This window comes from Furipterus horrens, unplaced genomic scaffold, assembly GCF_987537825.1.
Source record: "Furipterus horrens unplaced genomic scaffold, mFurHor1.1.pri manual_scaffold_1, whole genome shotgun sequence".
NCBI lineage: Eukaryota > Metazoa > Chordata > Mammalia > Chiroptera > Furipteridae > Furipterus > Furipterus horrens.
The window spans coordinates 170,169,064-170,192,624 of NW_028327171.1; the positions used below are offsets into that span (position 1 = coordinate 170,169,064).

A 23,561-nucleotide genomic window follows, 5' to 3' on the forward strand; every position below is an offset into this window, starting at 1 on the left:
TGTTTTATCAAAGCCTCACAGACATTTGGTGTGACAGGGAGATTCTATTTAGAGAGAATGAAACACAGTGCCCAAGGACCCTTTGTGTCCAGATTAAGTTTCTACAGCTGGTAGAAGAGATTCAGTAACAAGTTGGAACCTGGTCAGTAAATTAGCAGGTCCCAGGCAAAGAACATAAGGGTTAGAAATATCTACTATGGCACTAATAAGCAATAATTGATAATAATATTTAAGAGAAAAATGAATTGCCTGTGCACAAGACAGTAAGTTCTCGAAAGAGGAGGAAGTATAGGATTCCAGAGAAAACCACATGCAGGAGGAAGCTCTAAACCACAGTTGCTGAAAGGAGTCATTTCTAAAAGACTGTTAGCAACTGTTGCAATGTACAAGAAGAAACATTTCAACTAAGTAATGCCTAGATCTTAGCCTACGGAGCCTTGGAAACTCCAAGGCTCTAGATCTGCTGCCCAAATCTAAAAGATGACATGCTGTTTATATTCAAAGGACTACATTTGAACCAGCCAAAATTTAGAACCTATTTTTTTAGGAGATAATATTCTGCTGCTTCATTCCTCCATCATTCCTATTCAGTAAATAAAGATTAAGAGCAATATCAATGTATTTGATATATGGTTTTAAATCTCTATATTTTTCAGTTTCTAACTGTTTTCCTACCACACATGTCATTTGTCTTATATGTTAACATTTGGTTTGGCTCCTGGTATCAACAAACGGGGGAGGCAGGGGCGGGGGGGGGGGGGGGGGCTGGTTACAGAGTGAAAACAGGGCCAGGCTAGGTAAGCCAGTACAGACACAAATGGAGGGGAACTGGATAGGTGAAGGTCAATGCCAGTAAGTTCCCCCATTCACTGCTGGTGAAAACCAGAGACAGCTGTTAGAGCAAAGGTCAGGAGCTGAGCAAAGGAAGTGAGAGAAAGAAACACAAGAGGAAGCAAGCAGTCATTCAGGGCTGGTCTTTGTCATTTGGCTCATGCGTAACAGGAGACAAGAGTGAGCGGTAATATAGAGAGCAGAAGAGCCCTCCTCTTGGCCTGCATCAGACTAGTAACCCTCTGTGCTGAAGACAGACATACTAGGAACCTATTATTCCATGCTGTTATTTAAGGAGAATGAGAGAGGGCATACATGCCCACATTCTCCCTGTAAGCTGTCATTCCTGTTCTTTGCCACCTACCATTACTAAGGCAGGACAAGTCATTCTGTATAAATTAGGCAGCTAGCCTAGTTGCATGTGTGCATTACTTAAAGTATGAAGTTATCCTATCCATGATGAACAAATTCTGAAGTTAGCAAATTCTGCTTCTGAACCTCAACATATAATGGATTGAAAGTGCATCTGCGTAGCCCACTTCAGGAAAACTACTGGAGATCCAGGAAGAAAAGCCCAAGTTATAGTGGACCCAGACCAAATCCTGAGTAGTTCTCAATAGTACTGTTGTCTGAAGTGATGCTCAAGCTGAATAATCAGATCACACTCCATCATGAAAATGTCATTTTATAAAGAAAGACAAATATTCATCTACAATAAAGATGTAATGAGGACATCATTCAAGATATTACCCAAGATGCTCTTTTCAGGAGACGTCTTTCAGGTCTTTGCACCAAGAAGAGCTGCATGGGGAAACTGGTTTTGCTTTTACTTATAGACGCCATGAATTACATAGCTTATCAAATTTTCCCACTTCTCACTAGCTGCAGAAAAGCTCAGTCAAGTTGGAAGAACTAAATATTGCCTCTAGCAAGTATTTAGACAGTTGTAATAAGCACTTTGGAATAAGCCTTGTTCCTGGCTGCATTTTATTTCTCTACCCTTTCTCTTTCTCACTGACTTTTTAAAAGGTACTTCTAATGTATGTTATCTTCAAGTCATGTGCCAGCCTCTCTGCTCTGTTCCTAGTGGCTCAGCAGTTTCGTTTCTAGTTATTGATTTCCCAAATGATGGCATCAGTTATGGGACCTGTTCTCATATACAAAACTGTCAGTGGGAACAGGTAAAGCCACTTGGCCAGATGTAACAAAAAGCTAGCCTTAGTAGGAAAAAAGGTAGGAGGTGATACTAAGAATAATAGATGAAAATTGGAGAAGTCCCAAGAACACTTGAGATTATGTACTGAGAAAATATCAGGGTGATTATAATTTTTTGAAAGTTATCTTACTTGGGTTTCTGAAATGTGATATAATTATAGGCCTAGCTATACTTCATCAAAACCACCAATTGGTTTAGTCAATTTAGCCACCCATCAATCAATACACATTTATGGAGCATTTATAAGTGCCAGACTGTGTTAGGAACTAGAGTTGAAAAGGATAGATAAATGAAATATGATCCCGACCCTCAGGTCCTCTACATTTCAGCAGGAGTCAGATATGTTAATAATTATAGTGTCACTGACAGTATGAACCCAGTGTGATAAAAGCACAGTAGAGTAGTGGATTGATTCTATCCTAGGCTTAAGGGAAGGGAGAATTAGAGAAAGTTTCACAGAGTTGAAATTTGAATTGGATCTTAAACCAAAGATCAAGCATCAAACCAAAGATCAGGGAAAGAGACTGGCTGGAGCAGAGGCCTAGAGGCATGCAAGACATGGCAAGTTCAAGGCCAGTCTGGCACTTGATGTCATTAAAGGTTAGCTAGGTAAGGACTGGGAAGCACTTGACAAGCCCACACCATGTTTAGGAGTTTGGCCTTTCTCCTGTACATGGCAAAGAGACATTGGGAAATTTTAAACAGGCATAATGAGAATTATTTTTCAAGATAATTGATAGTGATACAGGAAATGGAAAGTTGGAAGTACAAAGTTATGGGATCAGATGTCATTTATGACCATCTCAGTTCTAGAAATACCAAATTTGGAGTTGTCAGCCTGTGAACACACTCTATAGTTAAAACAATGGGAATAAGGGAGCTCACCAATAAAAAAGTATAAAGAGGCAAGAGAGGACCCAAAGCAATGTCAACCACTAATGGTACAGTGCACGGAGGAAGGAAAGCCATTAGAAAAGGTTGAGAAAGAAGACCAGAACTAGAAACGACCTGGAACAAGGAAAGTGAAGTTGCAGACGGACTAGATGCAGAGGAGTTATCAACAGTGCCTAGTGAAGGAGGGCAGTAGAGAAAGGCTACTGAGCGAGACACCTTTGCAAGGCTGGTTGCAGTAAACACTGGAGACACAAGCCAGAACCTGGAGTTAAAGTGGAAGAAGCAGGAACAGACTTTTCTTTTTCATATAACTTGGCTGGGAAGAGGAGGAAACAAGGTTAGTGTAAGAGAGGTAGGATGCAGAAAATATTCTTTGGGGATGTCAAAAGCTTGAGTCTCAGCTGAGAGCAAAGCATAGGTGAAGAGAAGATGGTTGAGGGAAAGAGAGTGGGTAGGGAACTGGGAAGAGAAAAACAGATGATACATGGTCTGGAGATGAAAGCTGGGAGATATAATCATATGAAAAGATCAGCTCTGGAAATCTATCAAATCACTGGGGGAAAAAAAACAGGCTAGCAAGTTGTTTGACACAGCATGCCTGCATTTTTTAAATGTTTCAGCCTGTTCTGTCAGACTTTTGAAGACAGAGCCATGGTGACCTATTTAGAAACCAGCCAATAGAAAGAGTAGTCTAAAATAGTTTGTGGGTTTTTTTTTTTTTTTTAAGTAAATCAGCCTGAAAAAGTTCAGCTGTGCTTAGAATATAATCTCCACACACATTACCCATTTTTTTTATTTAAAAGTTTTGATGTAACCATTGAAATATTAAAATCAATTATTTTTAAATACTAATTAATATTTTAAAAAATTTAAATACAAATACTAATTATAATTTAGATAAAATATCCCATGAATGAATAGTTGCTACTTGTAGAATGAGAAAATAAAGGCTCGCCAACAATGAAATAGAAAGGACCTTGTGGCTGACAGACACGTGCTCCCAGACCTCCTGCCTTCGATCCTTACCAGCAAAGGTATTACAGTCTCTGTCTTTATGGGTAAGGGACTGGAGCTGGAACCAGAGCCAATTCCAAGTTGTTTCCACCTCTATTTAACATGGTGCCTCCTGCTGGGCAAAATATGGCCACCTGAACCACAAAGAACTTTTATACAACTTGAGATTGAGAATACTTCTGTCCATAATTCTTCAAAATTAAGGGCCCCTAGGACATTGGCTATCCTCAGTTATAATTCTCATTTCCAAAATTGGCAGCTGGGCTTTGTCCCTAGACTGCTCACTGCTTTCTAATCTGATCCCTAATGACTACTAGGAAATAGCATAAATCTCACTTATTTCTTCTTCCCTTTTTAAAAATTTTCTTTTTGCTTAAGATCATTTGGTTTCTCTATGTTTATTTGAATTAAATTGAAATCTAATAGAGTTAGGAATCAGAATTCCCAACTTATTTTATAATAAAATGAATCCTTTAATAGACTAAATCTTTTTACCAAGAATATGATTATAAGTTTTAAAATTAAGTATAAGAATTCAGAAAATAAAAGGGCCCTTTGCTGGCTATAAGATACATAATTATGTTTAAAAATACATTAGGCTGATATTTTTAAGCCAGAGTTAGTTATATATACTCTACCCATAAGCAAAGAGAAATATTTCCTTGACTACATAGTTTGTTTATGCAACTGCAAGAACAAAACCTCCACGTCCCATTTGTTTTTAGGTAAGCCAGTATGTGCAATACATGACAGTTCCATGTGACTGGAGAGGAAAGTGTGCTAAGAGATTGCAGAGATCTGACCAGCTGGTCAGGGAATGCCTAACCAAAAATATAGGATTTGAACTTGGCTTAGAAGGGTTGGTAAGCCTTCACTAAGACAAGGACAGAAGGAAAAAATGCCACGTGGAATGGCAGAGGCAAACCAAGAGGAGAAGATGAAAATGTGCATGTTTTCAGTCATCCCACCAACAATCGATCTCCCATCTGCTAAACTCTACAAATATGGAAACAAACCAGATACAGTTTGTACTCTCAAAGCCCTCACAGAACCTGGGGAGAGCAGCGGCGCCAACCCCACAACAGGGTGTCAGTGTGTTCTGCCTGCAGAGTGTCTTGAGCAGCCAGAGGAGTAAAGCTGGATCTATGGCACAGTTGGAATTTTATATGTTGAGAGAGTAGGGAAAGGGTCATCCCAGTAGAAGGAACAGCATATGCATTCATATAGACATTTTCCTGCAGTTTCCTTTTAATTATGTAACTATGATAATAATAGTAATAGCTAACACTAATAAACCTCTTAACTATTTGCCAGGTACAGATATTGAAATCTCGTTGAATTCTCAGATATCCCTCTGAAGTAGGTACTACTTCCACTTAACAGAGGGAACATTCAGGTACAGGGGTTAAGCAACTTGCCCAAGGTCACATAGCCAGAAGGGTCAATTTCACCTCAGGGAGCCCATATCCTTAACTGCAGTTTCATCACACATAACCTGTGTGGAGAGGTCAAGGAAATGTGGAGATTTGCTCTCACCAACTCTATTGTTTGGAGAACAGTTACATTTTTCAAGTCCTAAAAGTTATCTGGAAGGCTGTCAGTCTCAAACATGCATTAAGCATTCAGAACATTCCATTGTACTTGAGACACTACCACCTCTATCCTTGGGGCACTTACATTTCTGGTAGGAAACTGTGGTGGGCTGCTCGGGTATTTCCCTTCTTTTGAGAACTTCCCTCCCCAATCCCTTCCTCTCCAACCATGGGATCCCAGTAAGGACTGTCATCTTCTTGTGTGACTTCTTTGGCCACAGTTGATGGATCTATAGGTCTGCCTGTCTGGGCTTGATTGAACGAGAGCTGGGAAATGACCACTGGCAAGTCTAGTGACAGGAGCTATGAGATGCAAGTCTTGGCATCATTGCCCACATGCTCTTTGCCATGTACAGGATGTTGCTCTGCAGTGGTGGAGGGTGAAGCCAACAGGCACAGAGAAACACAACTGAGAGTTGGAGAGAACAGGAGTTCTGAGGGAATTCAAAGGTCATACGAGATTAACTGTAACCTTCCTAAGTTAGTTGGAGTCCTGCCACTTGCAGTCAAAAGGTCCTGGATAACAGCAGCAAAAAGAATTAATGCACATAAAAATACTGAAAAAAACTTTTATAAAACAACCTGCAAGCAAAGCTATTGTCACAATTTAAAATAGCATGTAAATACACATAATAGAGAGAGTTTGATCAGGGAACCCTTCCTAAAGGTAGTGATCAGCAACCAACAACTCAGTTAATGTTGTCAAGTGATTCAGTTTCATCCACAGTTCTTAAGACCATCTCTCTTCTTTGAGCCCCAAAATTTTAGGGCTCGGTGATCCTATATGCTTTAAACCATGGCAGCTCTCAATAGATTCCAGAGTTTTTGAAGAATCTGGAAGAGATGCATTTCTAAGTAAAATGGTACACAAGATATAACTCCACAGAAAAGCAATTCGTTTTTAAATAAATATGCTAGAGTCTAAAGCCAAAATGTGCTTTTTTCTTAAAGCCATCAGCCTAGGACTGTGCACTTGATCTATGAGGCTGCCATTTCTCAAAGCAGCATTGGAACCCCATTTTGGAGATGGCCTTCCCAACTTACCACCTATGCCTCTGAATGTTCTTAATGGTACCAACCTTATCATGAGAGACTAGACTTTTAAAATGAGCCAAAGTATTTAGAGCCAAAGTTGTTGATTAAAGTAAGTAATCAAGCTTAGAAAAGCACTTGATGTCAGAAATAACATTTGAATATAAATATGAAGATAGATTTTTCTTTCATTATTTACAAACTGTCTGTGACAGGTGATTTTGCTCATTTATGTACTGTTATAATTTTATAATATAGTTTACCTGCAAAGTAAAATCTTTAATCTTATTTCTATGATTTATCTAATCAGATTCATAAATAAGAAGAAGGAAAACCTCTTCTCCCTAAGTCCAAGATCTTAGAATAAGAGCAAGAGGTGTGCCAGGATGTATTATGTCAACCTGCTAAATAAAAAATAAAAATAAATTTAAAAAACTACTTTGGATTTTACAGACTCTTTCATTCCAACTTTAACAATACTGAATTACCTGGACTATCATCTAGCCCAACACTGAGCAATGATAATTGACAATATCAAGAAATTTTTTACCCTAAATGTGATCATTTTCTCTTTGAAAAACATAACAGTTAAAATATAATCAATGTTTTATGTTTTTTCCTTTAAGAAAGTTTTTTTCCTCTATAAGGTATTCTTTTGCCCATCCCATGAGGCCAGCAAAACTGCTGGGGACTCTCTAAGGGTCCAGGAGACAAGGCTGTTAGAGGATTCTCTTCAATTTTTCAGAATGTCACCACTATGGCACACTTCCGAAATCTCCTTTTTTACATATGGTCTGTCAAGTTAAAGAACACAAGGGCTTCAAAGCAACCTCTCATGTTTCTCAGAAAATAAATACATTTGATTTGGAAACTCTTACATCAGTGAGATTGTGCAAATATTATTTGTACCAGTTATTTCTTAAATAAATAAAAATATCCCAGAAAATCTTTTTAAAACATCATTTCAAATGATACAAATAGAAATGTGACATGCACAGTATGGCTGTCTGTTCTACTTGTACTGTTTTACTGTTTCATATTCTGAGCAAACAGAAAGGCCATTTTCCCCCAAGAGTTCAGGAGGGCATACAATTTCATTTCTTCAGAAAATTGTTTCTCAAGATTTCAATCTTCTTAGCTGACGATGACAAAACATAATATCAGAAACACTTATGCTTTTTATCTACTATATTTTCAAAGCATAAATAAAGGCTCAGTATGCATTTAAGACAGGTAGATGCAAACTTAGGATTAAATCACATACATATCGCAAAATGGTTTTATAATGTAAGAACATTTTAATTTTAAAATGCTTACGAGAAGATCAATATAAAAGCTAAGCCCTTTAAAAATATTTTGCATTGTCACTCTTATTTTACTCAGATAGCATTAAATTTTCTAAATCTTGGGGTTAATGAGACAAGTAATAAAAAATTAAATTGGATTTTTAGAAAAAGTGATTCAAATGGACAGCATTCAGCTAAAGCTTCTTTTTCTATTACTCTGCACAGTGGTGAGCACTATTTTGCTTTTCAACCTCATTACACATCTATTCATAAAGCATGGTATAAAAACTTTAAACTTCAAATGTTTTAAGAATAAAACAAATCATGCATCTATGAAAAGATGAGCATAATGGCTTTTTTTGTAACGTGCCTAGTGCACTTCTTGACTGGTCTTGCACAGCATTAGCTAAACAATTCCCATTAGCATTAATACGCTCTTAAGTTTCTACCATCCTATCATTTAAGCAATAATTTGAGGATCAGTTCAATTTCATGGGAATTTCACTATTCCAGGCTGCTTTGTGGCTTTGTGATATAGAGAAATTTGGTTGTTGAGACACTTAAGGTTGCATGTTCTTCTGTGGAGTAATTGGACACATACACATGTGTACACACCCACCATACACATGTCATTAATGTCACAAATGAAACCAGATACAAAATAAAGTAGTTTCTGAGGTATAGATATACCAATCAGCCTCCCATCTTCCTTCTCTCAGTTCCCAGCTTATTTTCAGAAACCATGGTGAATAGGTCAAAATATCAGGTTTGGTCCCTTAAGAGACTTAAGAGACACTTAAAGAATACTTGAGTCCCTATTCCATCCTGGTTGCTGTCTTGGGTTAAGGCATTACCTCCAGAAGGTCTCTGGTAAGACACCAATTTCTGATCTGGGAGAGTTAACCAGAACTCATTAGCTGAGTTCCCTACATGTATAGTAGGCATTCAATATATGCTTATTGAATTGAAATAGCACCCATGAGGTCACCCATGTGATTTTCCCAATTAGTAATGAGCAGAAGCATCAGAGGACAGAATAAGAGTCCTGAGTGCTGGGGGAATGGGAGTAGGGTGAGGAGGGCACAGGAGAGTGGAAAATTAAAATCTCACCTGAAAATTAATAATTCTTATATAATTGAAAAAGGATGAGAAAGAGGCTTATTGGTGTGCTGAGAAAACTATATTCTTGACACTAAAAATTACTTCTAGCTGTTTCAGAAAAGTTCAGAGAAGTTACCATTAGAAGCTTAGGCAGCATTTTATATATTCTCATTCACTGGAACTAGGAGAGGCCTGAGGAACATTACACTACAACTGATAGGTTGTGAGACTTCTGAACTTTGACAGTAACAAAGCTACAAAAATTTCAGCAAGTCTCATGGCTGATCTTGGAACCTCTTAGTGACCTGCTCTTTATAGATTACCCTGTTCCAACCTTAGTTTAGCTTCCTAGGACATACCCTGAAGATGATCAGTAATAACAACCACATTACATACATTAAGAAAATGAAATACAGGCTCTTCTGCAATAAGCAATATATGTGTTTCAAAAATACTTGCATTCTGCAAAATCACAGGACTGAGAGGAAAAATAAAATTAGATGCAGACTATTCAAAATTTAAGCAATTTTGTAACAAAAACATAAAAAGAATAACAAACCTAATAAAAATATTTTCACAGTTTAAAAAATAATCAAGTTAATGTCTTTATTTTAAAAAGACTATTGTAAACACATGAACTTTTACCTAAAAAAGAAAAGTTTTGCCACAAAATATAGCAGAGAGAGAGAGTGATGGAAGACATAAAAGAAGGATTGAGGTTGCTGATTTTTGGAGACAAGAACAAAATACCCAAAGATCAGACAGAATCACACAATAAGCACTTTCAAGACAAAGCACATGGTCAAACTGTTTATAGGATGGTCTTTTCCTTAGTTTAGTTCGAGTGTTTGTTCTATATACTATGTTCTTCCACAGCTTGCTGCATTCAGCTGTTGTTGTTTGGTGATGATACTTTAATGATATGAGAAAAACCATATATGACCAACATGACTTATGAGTCATACTGGCCTCATTCTCCTATTTACCAGTTGTTTGGGAGCTAATTCATGTTATAGAAACATACTACAGACTACTGGAAAAGCTATTACCCAAATACTGATACGGTATTTTTTTGACAAAATATAAGACATCTAAGTCTCCTATACACATTACTTCTTTAACAATCTAGAGACAGAAGCCTAAACCAAATTACCTCCAAGATCTGTCTGGCTCTTCTATTTCAGGAATATTCAATTCTGAGTCTCTGCAGCAATTTAATTTTTTAAATGATAAGTAAATGGCAATACCTGTAGTGGATATAGATATAGATGACAATAAATGTAGGTACTAACAGGTGATAGACCATTGCCCAGTACCTCAGGTAGAAGAGGAAGTTTTCATAAGGACATAATGATTTTGAAATTAGTACAGAACAAAGGAGCATAGTCAAACAAGAGGACAGCTAGGGTGGGCATGTGGGGGGTAAGCAATGGGGGGAAAGTGGGACAACTGTAATAGGAAAAAAACAATATTTTTTTATTTTTTAAAGAGGAGGGCTAATCAAGTTATCTATCAGGGGATACTCATGTCTTTGGGAAACAAGAGGCCAAGATATAAGGGTCTTTAGATTCATAAAGACCTCTTTACCCCAGACTTCCAGCCAAGATGGAGGCTTAGACTGACATGCTCAGTCTCCCTCTACAACTAGAAAGGAATACAACTACCTCAAAACAATAGATAACTAGAAATTCCAGAAAATAAAACTACACGGAAGCCCAACGTACGAAGTTATAAACCAGCGGTGTTTGTCAGATGGGTAGGAGGGGTGAAATCCAGCGGTGCTGTTTGCGGTAGCACGAGGGACAGCGGCAGGGAGAGCAATCCCGGCTGCAGTCAAGCCCAGGCAACTTGCGACCCCAATGCTGGGAAAGGCAGCCCCCCCATTGCTTCGGACAGTGAGGCCCAGAGGGCGGGAGGACGGATCCTGGTCTCCCAACAGAGAATAAGGGCAGGAATCCATCTTGGACCCCCGCCCCCACTCAAAGCGCCATAGCACAGTGAAAAAGATTGCGGATCACCGCGGGTCACTGAGTAGTGACGAGTACACGGGGCTCCGCTCCCCACAGCCTGCCCAGGAAACAAAGCAAAACACAAATCTGTCAAAATAAAGCAAACAACTATAGAAAACCCGGTGACGCAGCTCACCAGGCAGCAGATGAAGAATCTGACAGAGGAACAAATAAGAAACCTTTCAAAGGCTCAATTCAGAGCTATAGTTATTAGGTGGCTTACAGAATTAACAAAAGATCTGGAACAAGACTGGGAAGGACCGAAAGCCACTCATACTGAAATGAACAAAAACAAATACAAGACCAGTGGTGAGGAAATAAAATCCAGAGATCAAATCAACAAACCGGAACATAGGGAAGGGACAAACAGTCAACCAGTGCGGAAAGAGGAAACAGAAAGTAAGGAAAGTGAGGAGAGGATCAGAAACTCTGGGACAGCTATAAGAGATCGAACATACAGATTATAGGATTGCCAGAGGGTGAAGAAGAACTAGAAATTGAAAAATTAAGTGAAAATATAATAAAGCAGAACTTCCTGAACTTGGGAAGGAAATAGACTTACAGGTCCAGGAAGCACAGAGAGTTCCAAAACAACTGGACCCAGGGAGAACCACACCAAGACACATTATGATCAAATTGTCAAAAATTAAAGATGAAGAGAGAATCCTAAAAGCAGCAAGAGAGAAGAAAAGAATCATGTACAAAGGGGTTCCAATTAGACTATCAGCTGACTGCTCAAGGGAGACCCTGCAGGCAAGAAGGGACTGGCAAGAAATATTCAAAGTAATGAAAAGCAAAAACCTACAGCCATGAATACTCTATCCAGTGAAACTGTCATTCAGAATAGAAGGGCAGAGAAAGTGTTTCCAAGACAAAATAAAACTGAAAGAGTTCATTAGATACAAACCATTGTTATATGAGATGTTAAAGGGACTGGTTTAGAAGTAGGAGGATCAAAACCATGAACATTAAAATGAAAACTGCATCACAAGAACCAACCACAGAAGCCAGGGAATTGAAACAAAGGCAAACTAAATAGGCAACGAGAGTAGAAAAAGATCTATAGGTATGGAGAACATACTGGGGGGGAGGTCAGAAGGGGGGGAAGGGGGAGAGGGAGGGAGATAGTACAGGAATTAAGAAGCATAGTAGGAGGGAATGGAATAGACAGGAAGAGGTTAAGAAGAACTATATGCACAACCAATGGACATGGACTAAAGGGGGGACAACTGGAAGGAGGGGGGCCACTGGGTGGAGGGGAGCAGAGGAAGGGGAAATTGGGACAACTGTAACAGTATAATCAATAAAACATATTTTAGAAAATATCTTTACTTACAGCCCTTTGAAGACACATTCACTGTAGTCAAGACTTTCTACACTTTGGGATCCTTCAATTAATGAATGACCAACAGACTGTATTGTACTCTATTGCTTTTCACCAAAAGAATTTATCCAGAACTCTTTTTGTAGGCCCTTCTTGATGGTAAGCAGCTCACCCTTTTAAATAGCACAAAATGTGAAACACAAAAGAAAGTCAGTGGTTGACTTCCATAACTGTCTTTCATTTTACCTGGTCGCCCCACTCCTGCCCTATCTGAATAGTACTATATCTCCTGCACATTCCATTCTTTTTCTTTTTTTTAAAGATTTTATTTATTTTTAGAGAGAGGGGAAGGGAGGGAGAAAGAGAAGGACAGAAACATCCATGTGTGAGAGAAATATCGAATGGTTGCCTCTCACATGCCCTCAAACTGAGGACCTGGCCCACAACACAGACATATGCCCTGACTGAGAATCAAAGCAGTGACCTTTTGGTACAGTGCCCAACCCACTGAGCCATACAAGTCATGGCCACAATCCATTCTTAATGAGGTTATTTACCTTGCATACCCAATGAGACTGTACCTTATATAATAAATTCTCTTCTCTGAGGTATGCCTGAGAGAGCAGCCTATTCAACTATTTAAAAAATCAACCTTTTAACTGAGAGTGGTCTTAAGACTGGACACAATTTTTATACTGAGCTTTAAATCACTTAAAGATGTCACCATAGCATACAGAGGTGTTTATATTTACATATACTAGTAGATCGGCCTTAAAAATAGCCACTCACTAACTTTGCAAAATGGCTAGTACAGAAATCTCATTTGTTGTTACATGTATATTGTTCTTGCTTATGTGCATTAATGAAATAGTGTATTATTAGGTGTGCTAATAATACAAACTTGGAAGTAAAAAATATAATTTTTAATGCATTAATGTTATTATCAGTTATATATGCTAATAAAATACATAGAGGTACAATTCATATAGACTCTTCAGGTTTTCTTTTAGCCAATAATTGTTAATTTTGCCTCACAAAGCTTTTTACCATAAGTGATAACACTGACTACCTTAATGCCATCTTCTTTTTTTTTTCTCTTTTCTATTTTTTTTATTAACAAGCAAAATAATAATAAAAAAACAACAACACAACAACAACAATCTTAAAGTTGGAACAGCAATAAGTCAAACTGTTACTGTAGCTCATAGGTATGCCTGGGGTACATGCTCTCTTCTCACGAGGCAGGACCTCGGCACATAACTGTGTATTTAGGTATATACGTGACTAAGAAGAATCAGAGAGATGGAAATCACTGGAGTACAGAAAACATTAAATCTCTGATCAGGCAATCCCAAAGAGCTCTGCTCTTTTCCTCTTCTTTGCCTCTGTATCCTCTGTGGTTCCTGTTCCAGCTGAACTTGTGACAATTCCAAATCGCTCCTTCCTCTTTTTCAGTTTCTCATCATCTTCAGACTTTCTGGAGACTGAAGAGACATTCAAACCAAATCTTTGAGCTCTTTCCTTTAGCTTGTCCAGGTTAACCATAGGCTTGGTGTCAGATGACAGACCTTTTGATGGAACTGAAGAAATCCCAAATCTAGCTGCCCAGGCAGCTTTCTTACTCTCCAGGCTCACAGGTATATTGAATCGTTCAGCTCTCTTCTGCATTCTCTCAGGCTGTGGTACTTCAGATGTAATTTTTACCACTTTCTTTTCTGCTGCCACATCAACAGTTTTTTCAGGAGGTTCTTCCTCTTTGACAGGCAGTTCTATGGGCTTTGGTTCTTCTTCTTCCATTTCATCTCCCAGTACATCTTCTTCATTTGCCTCCTCTTCAGCATACTCTTCAAGATAGGCCTGGAGCCTGTTGATGAGATCTTGTTTTATTCCCTTGGTCTCCAAACCATGAGCAAGACATTCCTGCTTTAGTTCAGCGAGCTTCAGCTTATGGAGCTCTACCGTCTCCACCGCCATCTTGTTATCTCTCCCCATCTTCTTATATTGTCATCCCAGGTGGGAAAAAGTAACAAACAGCATAACGGCCAAAGTCTAGAAACAGAAAATGAATGAGGAAAAAGCAAACGGCTTGGAGCGTCTAGCATTTGGACAATAAATTTGGGTTTACCTCATCAGTGGGGTGGTGGTAGAGATGAGGGGGGAGGTGGATGGTGGTTAGAGGTTAGGAAAAATAGGAAAAAAATTATCAGTTATTCAGGCTCATATAGGTCAAATGCTTATATTGCATTTAACAGTAATATAGAAAATAATTTTCATAAATCTTTTTTCCTCCAAAATCCAGTTAACTTTGTATTATGGCACATCTCACTCTCAGATTCTCATGCACATTATTACTTAGTCTGCTTGATTAAATGTTGTACTGTCCTAAAAAGAATCTCGTTATAGTGGTATCCAAGGCACTGGAGAACCCCTCTCTTGCGTCAAAGAAGTTGGACTACTGTTCTCAGGAAAGAAGTAACTGAAAGGAGAATCTCCTCTTGGACGTAAACCATCTTGTCCACCTGTCTTGCAAAAGTCCCAGGAAAATTTAGCCTATTTACTAATATTCTGATACCCTACCAACTGCTAGGTAATGGAAATACAGCAAGAAGCCAAACATTCAGAAATTCCTGGCAACATGGATTACTTTCTACTGGTGGAAAGGGTGCAATAAACAAAAATGCAAAATATTCAGTATGTTAGATGGTAATAGAACTGTTATTGAATGTTAGTGATAGTAGAGGAATTTTAGACAACTTTAATGGAAAAAAAAAAGCATGAAAGGGAAGTGTAGGGATATTTTAAGAAGGGTGTTGTTAGGTCAGGGAAAACAAGTTGATATTTGAGTAAAGAATTGTTGAAGTGACTGGAAGCAATAGGCTAGCCCATTTCCTCATCACTCTCTAGGGAGGGCCTGATCTCACAGCCCTAAACTACTTCCTTACCTGCCTTACCAAACATCTGGCAATAATGTCTGACAGTAAAATGTGTTAGGAGAAGTTTATATAGAAAGCATACTCTTTGTGAAGAGAACCATCACAATGCATGAATTACATATAATAAGCAGGAGTCATGAAAACATGGAAAAGGTATAAGGATTAAGGGAAGGATTGATACCCACCCCAGATTTAATAAGAAGACATGCAAAGTACTGATGATGCAAGTGCTGAGTGAGCACAGGATGACCACAGAGGAAGGATGTGAAAGGAAGGAAGGAGAGAAGGGCCACACAAGGTAGCTGTCTAGTATGGGATCCTTTGTAGTACCAGTGCCTCTAACCAAAGGTTAAGTGGAAAAAAGGCAGCTGCTCATCAGAGCCTGACATCTAAGAAAAGCCCAAGGAGATGGGAGTTGTAGACAGCAGCAATCCATACCCTTACCTTCCTGGCTTCAATAGAAGACCCAGAGGACTTCCAGTCAAGATGGCAGATAAACACAGTACTCACATCCTCCCAAAACCAAATCAAAATTGCTACTAAACTACAGAACAACCATCATTTAACTGCCTGCAGTCTAGCTGATTGGAAGTTTTACAACTAAGGATATAAAGGAAAAGCCACATCAAGACTGGCAGAATGAGCAGAGATGTGGAATGGGCTGGTCCCACACCCACATATGGCAGATAAAAACTAGAAGGAATTTCCTGGTTGCAGAGGTTCCCCCGGAGGAACGAGGAGTCCCAGTCCCACATCAGGCCTCCAAGCCCAAGGTTCCAGTGCTGGGAAGAGAAGTCCCCATAACTTCTGGCTGTGAAAACCAGCAGGAAGTGAAGCTGAGTAAGAGAGAGGGTAGCTGGAGTCCCAGGCAGTTCCTCTTAAAGGGCCCACACATGGACTTACTCAGATTCACTCCCTCTAAGCCCCAGCACTGGGATAGCTCGAAAGGCACCTGAGATATACAAGAAGAAACTGAATTGTCTGGTATCAGGGTGAGAGCTAGAGGAGCAGCTTTCTCTCAGACAGAAGTGCTGAGAGGCCTTTGTTCCTTTGACAAGCCCTTCCCCCTACAAAGGCAGCAGGTGGATACCATATCGGAGTCTCTGTCAGCCTGATTAATGCTGTTGGTCCCATCCTGGTATTCCCTGAGATCCTGCTCCACCAACTTTTGGGTCCACCCAAGCTGTTCCCAGTGTCTTTTCCATATGAATGGACTGTCCTGGCTCATGCTTCAGACTTTCCTAAAATCTCTCAAAAAAGCAGCATCTGGCCTCAGCATGCCCTGTACCTATCATTAAGTGGCCCCAGGCCCAGCAGTAGTGGCAGTCAGCCTTGGTTCACAGCTTGGCCTGTCCTGTGCACCCTCAGCCCAGCACAATTAGCAGCCATCTGCAGATCACTTTGTAGCTCATGCCAGGTGGCCCCAGGCAGAACAGCAGCAGCTGACCTTGGATTGTACCTCCTCTGGAAGGCCCCAGAGCCAGCACCTCTGGTAGACGGCTTCAGGGTATGTCAGAGCACCACCCAACTACCTCCATGGTGACACACTCAAGGGACAGCCTCAGCAAGCACCAGAGCCCTGTTGAAGTCAGTACTGCTCTGTAGAGTGGGCCATGCACAGCTGATCCTCCACAGTACTTGGTGGTCACAGCCAGTCCTTATAGCCAATTGGTCTGGGGATAAATCCCTCCCATTGATGGACCAAGAGCAATCAAGGCTCAAGTAAGACAGGAGGGTGTACACAGTCCATGTGGGGGGCACACCTGGAAATGCCTAGCTTGGGTGATCAGGAGGCTGTGCCACTGGGTCCTATAGGACACCTACTACATAAGGCCACTCTACCAAGCCCTAGCTAGATCTACCTAACACACAGAAATAAACATAGGGACGCTTCCCAAATCAGGAGACAAAGAAATATTTCCAAGTGAGAAAACAGAACAAAACTCCGGAAAAAGAAGTAAACAAAATAGAGTCAAGCAATATACTAGATGCAAAGTTCAAAATACTGGTTATAAAGACGCTCAAAGACCTTAGGGGAAGAGCAGTTGAACTTACTGAGAACTTCAACAGCATAAAAAAGGACATGGTAACCATAAGAATTAACCAGTCAGAAATGAAGGACACACTAAGTTAAATAAAGAATAATTTACAGGGAATCAATAATAGAGTAGATGAAGCAAAGAATCAAATCAGCAATTTGGGGAAAAAATAAAAAAAGCACCCAATCAGAACATCAAAAAGGAAAAAAAAGAATCCAAGAAATGAAGATAGTGTAAGGGGCCCTGAGACAACTTCAAGTGTACCAACATTCACATCCTGGGGGTGTCAGAAGGAGAAGGAAGAGAGCAAGAAATTCAAAACCTATTTAAAATATATAATGACAGAAAACTTCCCTTACCTAATGAAGGAAATAGATATACAAATCCAGGAAGCACAGAGTCCTAAACAAGATGAACCCAAAGAGGCCCACACCAGACATATTATAATTAAAATTCCAAAGGTTAGAGACAAAGAGAGAATATTAAAAGCAGCAAGAGAAAAGCAGTTAGTTATCTTCAAGGGAACTCCCACAAGACTGTGAACTGATTTCTCAACAGAAACTTTGCAGGCCAGAAGGTATTGGCAAGAAATATTCAAAGTGATGAAAAGCAAAGACAACCAAGATTACCCTACCTAGCAAAGTTATCATTTAGAGTCAACGGACATATAAAGAGCTTCTCAGACAAGGAAAAGTTAAAGGAGTTCATCATTACCAAAGCAGTACTACATGAAATGTTCGTGGGTCTTCTTTAAGAAGAAGAAATAAGATAAAAATTATGAACAATAAAATGGCAATAAATACACATCTATCAACTGAATCTTAAAAAAACAAAAACAAAATAAATAAACAAGCAGAACAGAAACAGACTCATCGGTACAGAGAACATTTTGATGGTCGCCAAATAGGAGGGGGTTGGAGGGATGGATGAAAAAGGTGAAGGAATTAAGAAGTACAAATTGTTGTTACAGAATAGTCATGGGGATGTAAAGTACAACATAGGGAATATTGTCAATAATATTGTAATAACTATGTATGGTGTCAGATGGGTACTAGATTTATTGAGGTGATCACGTAGTTATATAATGGCTAATCACTAGGGTGTACACCTGAAATTAATATACTGTAATATTGTATGTGAACTATAATTGAAAAACAAAAAATTATTTTCAAAAGTAGAAGTTCTAAAGGCACAAGGAAAAGAAAAATTGAGGTTTCTTCATTCCATTAAAGAATTCCAAATTTTGGAGAAGGTAAGCATCTATATCAAGCGCAGAGTGTCCTGCTTAGAATCAACTCAACAAACATGCACTGAGGACATATTGTTTGCCAAGCACTGTTCTAAATGGAGAGTTGACGGTGCCTAAGACACAATTAGTCCCTCAGTGGATGTACAGTCCAGGAAGAAGTCTACAACCTTTGAATAAATCAAACCAGCATTTGACATGTGCTCAGAAAAAACATTTTGATAGAGAAGAAATATTTGTTATTTTTTTCATGTTTTCACTCAAAATCTCATTGGAAAGACAAAATTTTAAATGGCGCAGAATCAAAGAATTTAGATGCTGATTTTAGAAATTCACTAAGTATTAAGAACAGAAGTATAATTTATGTAATGAGCAACTTTTAATCATCTTTTCTGCTGTTGTCACAAATCAACTCAGCTCGGCATTGTATCCCAGAAGAGACATAGCCAACGGTGAAAATGGAAAGAATGTGCGCTGCACTTTACCAAGTGGAGAAGCCAGCAAGCAGTACGATATTCTTTTTTCAGCTTATAAAATGATTACATCTCCAATAACATTTTGTAAAATTAGGGGAAACTAAGAAGTAGCTATTCTTCAAGATATTCTTCAGAATATTAAACAAAAACATTAATATGGCACATTTTTACAAGATATTTTAATAATTTAAAACATGCAAGGTAAAGACAGTGTTGCTATTAAACAACCAACTTAACAAATGAATAAGATTGGAGGTGGTGTGATACTGTGAAACATTTATGGATCAAACTAGGTTCAAATCCTTTGCTACTTACTAGCTGTGTGACCTAGATGAGTTAATGAATTATATAAACTTCCAATTCCTTGTCTATAGGATGGAGATAAAAATTACCTATTTCAAACAACCCTTTTAAGGATCAAAGAACAATGTGTATATGAGATGTCTTACAGCAGGTTGGGTATGCATTCTGTCAATTATGATTTTTCCATTAGGAGACCAGTATATCAGAGTGGCGCCAAGTACTGCTATATGTAATGAGATATTTAAAACAACTACCCATAAAGTAAATATTTCTATAAACTCTATAAAAAACATATCTATAAATTTACCTATCTAATCTGCTAAATCACAAAATTCATTTTTATCTCTATCACAAATGATCACAAATTCTGAGTTTGGGAAGCTTGAATCAAATTTTGCTATCACAAGACAATTGTGGACCAAACTGCACTAAAATGCATTACTACATGCTGCATTGTGATTATTTTTAATCGTTTATCAGAAAGCAAATTTAGTGAATTATTTGAATATCTCTATGAAGCAGTCTCAATGTGAATTTAGTTGTAAGATTTCCAAAAAATATATTAAGAGAAGATCAAAGATTATGGTGACATTTCATGTATAGCAAAGCTACTACTTATTAGAAGATAAAAACCTTTGATTCGCTCTTTTTAATTAAAGAAGTTAATGAGCTATATATGTCCTTATATGTGCTTATAAAGGGAGACAGAGAAATATGTAAATGGGGGAACTTTCATAGCACTCTACAAACTGAGAGCTCTTTATTTAAACTGCAGGAAGAAAAAAACTTAGCCCTCACAGATTCCTTCCTAATTTTTAAGTTCATATCATTCATAAACCATTTATTCATTTTTCTCCTTTATCCCAAGATAAGAAAGATCTCTATATTTTTACTGCTCAGATATTCATTCTTTTTTCTCTTCATTTTAAGTTTGAACTTAAGTCAACTTGTTTTCAAGACTTTGCACATATGAAAATTCTGAATCTGAGAATAACCAAGCAATTAACTTGAATTTAGAAATATGTAGCACGGTGATTTGTTGCATTATTCTAGATTTTTAACCTTTTTCCTTTGAAAATTAGTATTGTTAAAAGTAATATAAAATTTTAATATTCAGTTTGGAAAATTAGTAAAAATAAAAATAATCCATATTTTATAACTCAAATATAATTAGTTAAAATTTGTTGTATTTCCTTTTTCTTTAAAGATCTAATTGGCTTTATTAAGCAATTCATGAATTAGGCAGCAACCCATCTAGCAACTAAAAGGGCTTCTGAGGGATTGTACAAAATGAAGGATTTTGTTGGAAGAAGAGTGGGGCTAGGGAGTTATTCTATACAAAAGAAAAGATTACTTTTTGACCAGGACATCTCCTTTGGAGTGGAAGGAAATGACAAGAAATTTTATCATGCAGACTAGGGGGATGGGGGAGGGCAGGAAGAGAGGGTCCATATAACAGATTATCTTACTGATGCTAAACCAGAAAATTCCAGACTGGTTGATTAAGATTACATTTCTTGGAAAGGCTGAAGCAACAATTAGGTCAAATATTAAATCTAGGTTTTGTACTATGGTCTTTAGCACAAATGACACCACGTGGGCCCTTGGTTTCCTCTTTAACACTAACACTCCTTGTCTATATCCCAGCCCCACAAGCCTTTTTTCAATTGTGAAAACCCCAGTGTCCACAGGCCCAATGCACAGACAGTCCCCCCTATTTGGAACATCGGGCCCCTCCCCCTTTGCTTATTTAGCTCCTTCATTCATTCATAATTTAATCATTCAACAAACAATTATGGAGCACCTACTATGTGCCAGGTACTGTTTAAGTGTGAAAGGCAGCACTGAATAAAGTTAAATTTCTGTTCTCATGAGCTTGCTTTTTAGTGAGAAAACAGAAAAAAGTAATTGAACAATAACTATTTTAAAAACTCAATAATGTCAGGGGTTAAAATTTCTATGAAAGTAAATAAAGCAGGATAAGGGACTTGTGAGAGAAGATGACACCACTGGAAGAGTGCCCAAAGCAACTCACTCTGGAGAGGTGACACCTGGGCAGAACACTGAAATGAGAAAATGAGCCACGAAGGTAAATGGAGAACATTCCAGGCAGACAAAGCAGCAAGTGCAAACATGTTGAGGAGGGCATATTCAAGGATTGTCTGAGGCCCAGCCAGGAAGCCAATGTGACTGGAGTGCAGTGGGCAAAGGAAGGAGTGACAGAAAATGGGGGCAGAGAGATAGCCCAGGGCAAATCATGTACAGCCTTGCAAACAATGGTAAGGAACCTGCATTTACTTTATGGATGATGGGGAAGCCTTGGGAGGGCTTTGAGCAATAGAGCGAAATGATCCATTGTGAAAGAATCCCTCTGGCTGCTGTTGAAGAAGAGAGTATAGGAGCAAGAATAAAAATGGGAGGCCAGTTAGGAGGCTGCTGTGGTGGCTCAGGCAAGAGACAGTGGTGGCCTGATCTACAGCACTAGTAGTGGAGTATAGGGATTTAGGATGTGTGGTCAAAAGCTACAGTTGGCAGGACTTTCTGATGGGTTGAATGTGTGAGAGTAGGATGACAGATAGACTTTGCCCTGACTGACCTAAGTTCTCAGCTCTAAGATTCTTCCATAGGGAAGGTCTTCTCTGGCATCCAGACTAGGTGAGGTCTCCTGTAGAGAGGGAGAATTTCCTACATTTATAGAATATAAAATCATAACCTGTACATTCCTATCTTTGCCAGCACTGTATTTTTGTGAGCCATGCAACTATTGGTTTGGGTATGCTAATAAAATCTGCCAGGAGCCAGAGCCTCTACTCTGTTCTCATCTATTTTTTCACACCTAAAGGAATGCTCACACCAACAGGTGGCCAAAAATTACTCCAGGAAGGTGCAATTATTAACTCCATTTAACTCACAAGGAAACTGAGACTCAAGAAGTTTAAGTAATCTGTTTAAGGTCACAAAGCTAGAAGTGGAGGAGCTGGAATTCAAGCCCAGATCCTGCTTCAGCTGCTAAGAGACAGAGCACTCAAAAGAGCAGAGGAGTCAGTTAAAGAATAAACAGGAGAAGAAGATAAGACAAGTTCCTAAGTACACTCTATTCGTCCAAAAGTTTAGGCATAAATTAGTAATTTTTTGGTTGGTTTACAATAGAGGACTTCCGGTAAGCAGCAGGTGAACTAAGAAGACACAAATCAAGTTATTTCAAAACCAAAACAGGCAAAGCAATCCTGAGAAACCATTTTTTTAGCTAATACAGTAATAAAATAAAAAACAAAACCCTGAAAACCACCATCAGTGCTTCTGAAATTATTGGAAAACTAATTTCTGCTTCTTGGCAAGCGGCTGTATTTTTAACTCACACTACTTGTCAGTTTGTAATTATACCCTTGTGTGGTGACTGATTCATGCCACCCTCTTGTACTAGACTGGAAGCTACATAAGGGCAGGGCCTGTGTATATTTTGCTAATATCATGCCCCTAAAGCCCAGCTCAGTGTCCAGTACCAGCAGGTACTCAATTTGTAACTGTTGCATAAATGGATGTTGTTGTCATGATTAATTTTTGGGAAAGCAAGAGACAATATATGATAAGACCTATAAAATGTAATATTATTTGACTCATAAACTCCTGTGGGAAAATAGTCAACAAAAGAAAAAGGAAGACATGAAGATACTCATTTCTGCATTATCTGTGAAGGTAAACAAACAACTAGTCAGGATTCTATGCATGTGGGTGGTATTATTCAAAACAAAACAAAAAAGAATGTTCTCAAATTCAGTCATGTGAGTGAGCAGAAAGGAAACTTGACATTTTTTTGTTGATGGAACTAAACCCTAGAACTGGTACTTGTTAGCGATTCAGGGCCTGGGCCCCACCTTGACCACGGCAGAAGCTGGAGCCTGTTCTGGACTTTTGCCCGATAGCATCTTGTCAGCAGTCAGCCCAGGAGAAGGGCCCAGCAAATACCCACTAAACAGGGAGCCACTGTTTATGTTCTTCCACTCTTCTGTGATTGGTCTCTAATACCTCCCACTTTCATCTACTACCCAACCAATTAGGAAGTCCTGTCATTGGCAAATTGATTCATCTGTCCAACAAACATTTGTTCAGGGCCAAACGTGTGCAAGGTACTCTAAGTGCTGGGTAAGAGAAATGAACTAAAGAGACATAGTCCTTCTTTGATGGAAGTTACATCTTAGTAGAAAAAACAAAACTGCTAATAAACAAATATATGACATCAGACCACCCCCTTTATTCTGTCACCA

At 38.7% G+C, this 23,561-nt stretch overlaps 1 protein-coding gene across 2 annotated transcripts; it reads right to left on the reverse strand.

Annotated features, from left to right (window-relative positions):
- Nucleotides 1–13,437: 13,437 nt before the first annotated feature.
- LOC150022265 (SAP domain-containing ribonucleoprotein-like) lies at nt 13,438–14,276 on the reverse strand. 2 transcript variants are annotated; one of them, XM_090267995.1, is made up of 2 exons: nt 13,842–14,276; nt 13,438–13,772 (listed from the first exon to the last, which is right to left on the reverse strand). In XM_090267995.1, exons 1-2 carry the CDS (start codon nt 14,271–14,273, stop codon nt 13,641–13,643), a joined length of 564 nt encoding a protein of 187 aa, XP_090124121.1. In that variant the 5' UTR covers nt 14,274–14,276; the 3' UTR covers nt 13,438–13,640. The 2 variants fall into 2 exon arrangements, with proteins under 2 accessions (XP_090124121.1, XP_090124119.1); XM_090267993.1 differs by having other exon boundaries at nt 13,444–14,276.
- Between the last annotated feature and the right edge of the window lie 9,285 nt (nt 14,277–23,561).